The following is a 7001-nucleotide window of genomic DNA, read 5'->3' on the forward strand; positions in this document are numbered from 1 at the left end:
ATTTAATATATCTTACAGGGAGGGCTACATCCATCACCCGACCCACCTTATATTTTCTCCACCCATCCCCACCTTCAACCCGCAACGGGTGAATTTTTTCAAAACCCACACCCACTCTTACCGGGTGCGGGTACCCACTACGGATACCCACCACTTATCATCTTATTATGTTTTTCAAAAAATAATATTTAAATTACTTACTTACACATAATAAAATAATAAAACTCATTAGTTCTAAGTCTGTTAAGAGACATGCAACTTGAGCTAGTTTGAGCTTAGGTCCAACCGTCCAAAGCCCTTAAGCTTGATAAAACACAAGAAATTTTATGTCAAAATCATAAATATTAAATTAAATTGTGAGAGTTAATTCCATTTTTTGCCATAGATTTATAAGTGAGAATTCACTTTTAGTTATTTTTTATCAGAAAATCTTCATTGTCCTAGTATTATTGTGGCAAGACCATTTTAATTTTGTCATCTGTCAAGAAAATCATTGAAATGCAGTTAAATACAAGGACATTTAGATCTTTTTTATACAAAGTAGGTTAACCCGCTATATTGTTTATGCCTTTTTTTTTTTTTGAAAAAAAAAAAAAAAAACAAAATTGAAGATTGAAATATTCTTGCATTTGACGAAATTTAAACTGTTTTGTTGATGGAGGACAAAAACTGGTCATACTACAATAATACTATGATCAAAAGTGAATGTTTTAAAAAAAATGACTAAAAGTAGACTACCACTCATAAATATAGAAACAAAATGAAATTAATTCTAAATTGTGATATACTAAACTACATCAAGAGTTGTAACTACATTTAGGCAGTAATTTTTTTTAATTAAAAAATCACTTTATTAGTTCAAAATAGCATCACGTAATGAAAATATAACCAACTTTTATTGTATTGAATTTAAGTTAAAAGTAAAAGCTTTTTTAAAAAATAAAAAATAAAAGTAAAATAATCAAAATGAATGATTATAAGTGAACAAATCACTATAATCCAAAATCAAAATTAGAAAAAAATCAAAATAAAATTATGGTGCATTTAATATTTGAAAAGCGAAAATATCACTATAATCTCAGACTCCAAGATCAAAATTAGAATAAAATCAAAATAAAATTATGGTGCATTTAATATTTGAAAAGTGAAAATATCACTATAATCCTAGACTCCAAGATCAAAATTAGAATAAAGCATATTACATTTAATATTTTAATTTTAAATGTTATTCTAAAAAAAATTTCTTGTTAAAAAATTGTAGTTGAATCCCACAATTATAATGTGCAATTGAAGTGTGTCCTTCAAAGTAATGAAGCAATCAGAGTTAGAAAGGCCAAAACATTCCATTCACCCAAAGAAATCAAAATAGGAAAACGCCAAAACAGAATCTTTGAAAACAGTACAACATATGTGTCGCCGTGTCGGCATCCAACGTTAGATTTCCATTAAAATTCACAACATCAAATTCTTTTATCGCCTGAATCATTGTCATTGGTCTTTCCTCTCCCCCCTTCTTTTTTATTATTATTATTTATGTAATTTCCTTTTTCCTCTCTTCGCTGGATCTTCCGTCGGAGAATTCGAGGTCACTTCCTTGGGTTTTTCCGGCGGTTCGAGCAGAGAATTTGTCTGTACGGATAGCGTATGATATATACAAGCACAGACGGGGAGCTTAAAGCTGGAATCTTGAAGAGAAATGGTGCTCACAGTGTTTACATGGCGCTATGGAGGTCGTGAAGTCTATCTTTATGGTTCCTATAATGGGTAATTTTTCATTTCTTATTTTCTCTGTTGTTTCTCTTGCATGGGTATGTATGTATCTATATCCGTATATGTGTGTGTGTGTAAAGACTGTGATTTTGGTTGGTGTAGGTGGGGTGATAGAACAGTGATGAATTTGGTGAATGGTTCCGCCATGGCTTTTAGTGCAGCTATTGATCTTCCCCCAGGTTATCATCAGGTATGATGTAAATTGCATTTCATGAGATTGAGAGTGAATTAACTATGAATCATTGTGAAAAATTCGAACATCTTATGTTATAGTCACAAAAAAATATTGGATTTTGAATTGGAGGATGTTAATTGCTATGCTGTTTTTTAGGATTGTAATTTTGTATTGGAGTGAGGATATGAATTGAATTCCCTGGAGAGTTGGCCAAAATTTATTTGATTGGTTAAGATTTTAGGGTTTTAATCAAGTGCAGTTTAGAGGCAGCTGGAATTCTAGTTATAAGTTGTTCTAACTTTTGTTTGTTTCGAATTCTGTGTCACGGTTCTGAATGTGTAATGCAGTATAAATTCTTGGTTGATGGCACATGGCAAGTTGACGAGGAACAGCTTCGTGTTATTGATGAAAATGGTGTTATCAACAACTTAATTTTTGTTGAGGAACCGAGCGTTAATGCTCAGAGATTACCCCCTGAAGCTGTTCGGAGTACCTTGGACTTGGATAGCATAAGAGATATGCAGCTTGAGGTCACTGCTAATATATACTACTAAAAACTTCTTCCCGTCATATACTTTGTACTATTGTAGTCTCTACTCCTTCCTCGAATCCTTTCCATTCCATTGCTCAAATTTATAGATCTCATCCTTTGTGTTATTTTTTACAGAATATGATTGTTTACTTTTTTTGTAAGCGTCTGAATTTCTTATTGATTCTTTTACTACTAGGCTTCATCTTCAGGTGTACTACCAAATGGTCGAATTCTGCAATTACCAGAAGACAGAACAGATGCATCACGCCATCGTCTATTTGTGCATTTATCGTCCTTTAAAGCACATGATTTGATGCCCTATTCTGGAGAGGTCCGTGTATCTTCCTACTGCTTTAAGAAAGTGTGTTACTTTTGATATGGTATCAAATGAGTTAATAACATCTAAGGTCCTCCGAGTATAGTAGTTTTGCCACATTTAGTCTTAAACTTTCAAATTAGCCATATGTGGTCATTCGACTTTCAAATTTAACCATTCATGGTCCAAGTTAACCACTCATGGTCCTTTAACTATTAAATTTTAACCAACCATGGTCCTTTCAAGAGGACCACGACTGGTTAAATTTTGAAGCTTGAAGGACCATGAGTGGTTAACTTGGACCATGAATGGTTAAATTTGAAAGTCGAAAGACCACAAATGGTCAATTTGAAAGTTTAAGACTAAACATGGCAAAATCGCTATATTCAGAGGACCTCAGATAGTGTTAACTCGGTATCAAATTTACTTTGATTGACCGACCATCTTGTAATTTCTATAGGCCATTGCCTTGGATACTGAAGTGGCAGTGAAACAGGCTTTTCATATCATGTATCAGCAGGTTTGATTGTCTATTCCCCATCTGCCTGGATTTTCTGTTTGTAACAAAGAACAGTGTACCTCAGATATGAGATTAGTGTACTGTTTACAAGTAATTCCAAATTCCTCGTTGTCTCTTGGAACGGGACATGCCAGAAAAACAATAGTATTACTGTTTGCAGGTTTGGTTGGATCTTCTTTAATATGTTTTCCTATATTGGAGGTATCTTAAAACTGTGAACTCATCAGGTCATTCAGAAACGATTAAATAATTAATGAAGTGAAAAAATAAATAAATAACACCGAGAGAGAGAGAGAGAGAGAGAGAGAGAGAGAGAGAGAGATTGGAACAGAAAAACTTTTATTGATTGATCATATTTTTTTCTTGTTATTGTCATTATTTGACTTATTTAGGAAATAAAATCTTTAGGGGCTTCCTGTCATGCCTCTTTGGGATGCGCAGAACTCGAGGATTTCTGGAATGCTAACTGCTTCAGATTTTATTTTGATTTTACTCGAGGTAAAAATTTAATTAATATAATTCAGAGCTTCTGCGGACTACTCTCGCTTTCTCTTTTCCTTTTCTCTTCCAATATTTGAGCCTTTGGTTTAAGCTATAAAGCCAAACCAAAATGAGAAGTTGCATCAAACCGTCACACATTCTCGAACATTTTGGCTCTGATACCACTTGTTAGGATCAAATGCTTACCACCTATGCCAAAAGCTATAGCTAGTAGTCAAGGCGTAACTTTATTTCTGTTAAGAAATAAAACTCTATATATTTCTCTTACTTCACAAACTACACACACAGCCATATATATACATGCTAACAATGTAGAAGACCCTTCACACCCCTACTTTACTATCCATGGCCCTTCACATCCCTTTGACTTTTCATATGCCTTGGCCCTTCATATCCCTACTTTATTCACTTCTAACAATTTCCTTATACCGCCACGCATTTTCGAGACGGTAGGTTTTGACATGGCCTTTACCGGCCTCCGCCCAACATGAATGTTAGTTATTTACCTTTCAAAGTCTTCTTGTTTCCCTGGCCAGCTTCATCAATTTCGTGCTTTGCTGACTGATGAAGAACTTGAAATGCACACAATTTCTTCATGGAAGAATGATAAACTTCAGTATCAAAGAGATGTGGCTGGGGCTTTCTTACCGCTTCAGAGAAGGGAATTAATCCAAGTAAGTCATTCTGTGTTGATGATTTTCCTTTACTCGTCTTATATATACTTGGAATAACTTCTTGGCCAGTATTCCAACCTATATATTTTTGTCCAATCCAATAATGTGAGACTGTTTTACGTACGGTTCTTATTCTTCTGGGTCGATCTTCCTATTTCCTACCTGCATACAGGTTGGGCCAGATGATTCTTTGACAGATGTGGCTTTGACAATATTACGGAATGAAATTTCTTCAGTTCCAGTTATATATTCGCCGGAAGATGGATTTTGCCCTCAATTGCTGCATATTGCATGCCTTGCTGGAATATTAAGACGTATGTATTCTTTCACCGAGGCTCTTCTCTATTTCTCTAGTTCTCGTGTCCTCACCCTCGCCTTTTTTCCTTGCAAAACCTTAGACATATGCTGGCATTTTAGGCACTCCCTTGAGTATCTGCCGCTTCTGCAGCAATCCATTTGTAATCTTCCCGTGGGTACCTGGACAAGAGAATTTGGGTGGGCGAATAACCGGACATTGTTAACATTACATCCCAGCAGTTCTCTCGGTTGTGCTCTTAATTTATTAATTAGAGGTATTACCTATTTATGTTCTTTCTGAAAATGTTTCAAATCTTATATCATATACTGCTTCTATTGAAAATATATAGTCCCAGGATCAGTTTCTGAAAATCCTGTTTGGAATCATTGCGTTATTAGATATATACTACGTGGGATCTTAGCATTGAAAAGATTTCCTAATTCATAACGTCTCTAAGAGAAACCTTTGAGTTCGCTCAAAAAGTTATATTTACTGCCACCAGCTTATTGCATTGCATGTTAGCTTTAAAGCAAGTTAGTTTCTTGGTCTTTTATGTTTAGAAATTTTGATATGTAATATAATGTAAGCATACATCATGGATCCATATTTATACTTGTATCTTTTGTTTTCTTTTTGACAGCTCGGATAAGCTCAATACCTATAGTTAATGATAACGGGGTCCTAATAAACATATATTCTCGGAGGTAACGGATATGCTACCAAGTTCAAGTATCAGTTATGAGCTTTAATTTATTTCATATCATATTACACTAATATAATACAAATTGATAAATTTAACCTGTCTTTGAATAGTGATATTACCTCTTTGGCCAACGGCAACGTCTATGCTCACATTCAACCTGATCAAACAATGCTGTCTCAGGTATATTCCAACCAAATATTTAGTTCGATACTCTTAAGAAATTATTTTTCACCATAAAAATGTTGGGTTTATTCTTTACCTGTTCCCGGCACATGAAATTACAATTGCCAAGAGTTAGAACAAGAAGTGTATAAGCTTTTAAATTGGCGATATTTCCATGAAAAGAAATTACGTATTCATTTTTAAGTTGCTAAACTGAGAAACGAGAATCGGGGGTACAGGTGTTAAATGAAGCAGGCCATGATCGATACCGGGTGTGCACACGCTTTGCTTCATTATATACAGTCATGGAGGTCCTCTCTGACCCAGGTTCGTATGTATAGTATGGCACGCTTGATTTCCTCCCCGAATATTTCGATCTGTCGTGTTTCTAAATGGTCATTTGCGCTCATATTTCAGGTGTGCGCCGCATTTTTGTGATTGATGGTATTACCCGGCGCATTGAAGGCATAATCACGCTAAGAGATGTGTTCAATCTGATTTTAAGCTAATATTTTCTTGAATTGGTGTTTTTGAAGCTGATATAGACATAGACTGAAATAGCAGGCCGGTAAAAGTGGTATATTTTTCCAAGTTTCAAGCTTTAGGTATACTGGTTTTACTGTCTGAAATAGCAAGTGACTTAATTGTGCCAATGATTTTGGTAGAGTGTTCATTTTTATGTTAAGTATACTTGAATTCTATAGAAAATGAACAAATTTAAACTTCCTTTTTCTTTTTTTGGAGGTATATTTGAAGATAAAAAGCGTTTGAACTTAAGACCTACCCGGCATGTTTGGTTGTGGTAAATTGTAATTCCTTTCCACTTAATTCCAAGAAGTGAGAATTTACAAATTTAGTTGGAAGGAATTACAATTTTATGAAATTACAATTCTTCAAATTTGTGAAATTGCAAATTTTATATCCTTTAGGAATTGCGATTCCATAATACATGGGAAGAAAGTTTGGAATGTGAATACTAAATTGCATTCTCTAATAATCATACATCTTTTTTTAGGAATTGTAATTACATAGATATTTTGATCGTTATATTACTTATTCCTTTTCAATTTTCATATATATCAAACAATATAATTGAAATTCTTAATAATTTTAATTCTGTCTATCTACAATTCTTACTTTATTTATTTTCCATCCACTTATAATTCATATCCCCTAATTCAATTCCCTCCAACCGCATGTCAATTCTTTGTGAATAGATAAGTGTGTTATTCATGTTTGGAGAATATTTATTCAATGGAGAGTCATTTGCATGCTAATCATAATAATGTCAAATATTAAAAAATAAAAAGTGATTAGTATGTTTTGTAAAATAATTAAATTTAATTTATT

General features: G+C 33.8%; 1 protein-coding gene across 2 annotated transcripts; it reads left to right on the plus strand.

The window, feature by feature from the left end:
- The first annotated feature begins 1443 nt into the window (after window positions 1–1443).
- On the plus strand, window positions 1444–6288 carry LOC109183086 (sucrose nonfermenting 4-like protein). 2 transcript variants are annotated; one of them, XM_019333307.1, is made up of 13 exons: window positions 1444–1764; window positions 1873–1960; window positions 2293–2475; window positions 2674–2808; window positions 3254–3313; window positions 3722–3811; window positions 4351–4488; window positions 4661–4802; window positions 4887–5060; window positions 5427–5490; window positions 5600–5671; window positions 5884–5978; window positions 6069–6288. In XM_019333307.1, exons 1-13 carry the CDS (start codon window positions 1697–1699, stop codon window positions 6158–6160), a joined length of 1401 nt encoding a protein of 466 aa, XP_019188852.1. In that variant the 5' UTR covers window positions 1444–1696; the 3' UTR covers window positions 6161–6288. The 2 variants fall into 2 exon arrangements, with proteins under 2 accessions (XP_019188852.1, XP_019188853.1); XM_019333308.1 differs by having other exon boundaries at window positions 5600–5669; window positions 5891–5978.
- Window positions 6289–7001: the final 713 nt, after the last annotated feature.

This window comes from Ipomoea nil, unplaced genomic scaffold, assembly GCF_001879475.1.
Source record: "Ipomoea nil cultivar Tokyo-kokei standard unplaced genomic scaffold, Asagao_1.1 scaffold1096, whole genome shotgun sequence".
NCBI lineage: Eukaryota > Viridiplantae > Streptophyta > Magnoliopsida > Solanales > Convolvulaceae > Ipomoea > Ipomoea nil.

What these genes read in the sequence shown, in the direction of transcription:
- LOC109183086 (XM_019333307.1), top strand. Translation starts at nt 1,697, where the DNA reads ATGGTGCTCACAGTGTTTACATGGCGCTATGGAGGTCGTGAAGTCTAT. An exon ending in TTATTTTGATTTTACTCGAG is followed by an intron (nt 3,812 to 4,350) that starts GTAAAAATTTAA and finishes TTCCCTGGCCAG; the next exon opens with CTTCATCAATTTCGTGCTTT. An exon ending in CCTTGCTGGAATATTAAGAC is followed by an intron (nt 4,803 to 4,886) that starts GTATGTATTCTT and finishes GCAAAACCTTAG; the next exon opens with ACATATGCTGGCATTTTAGG.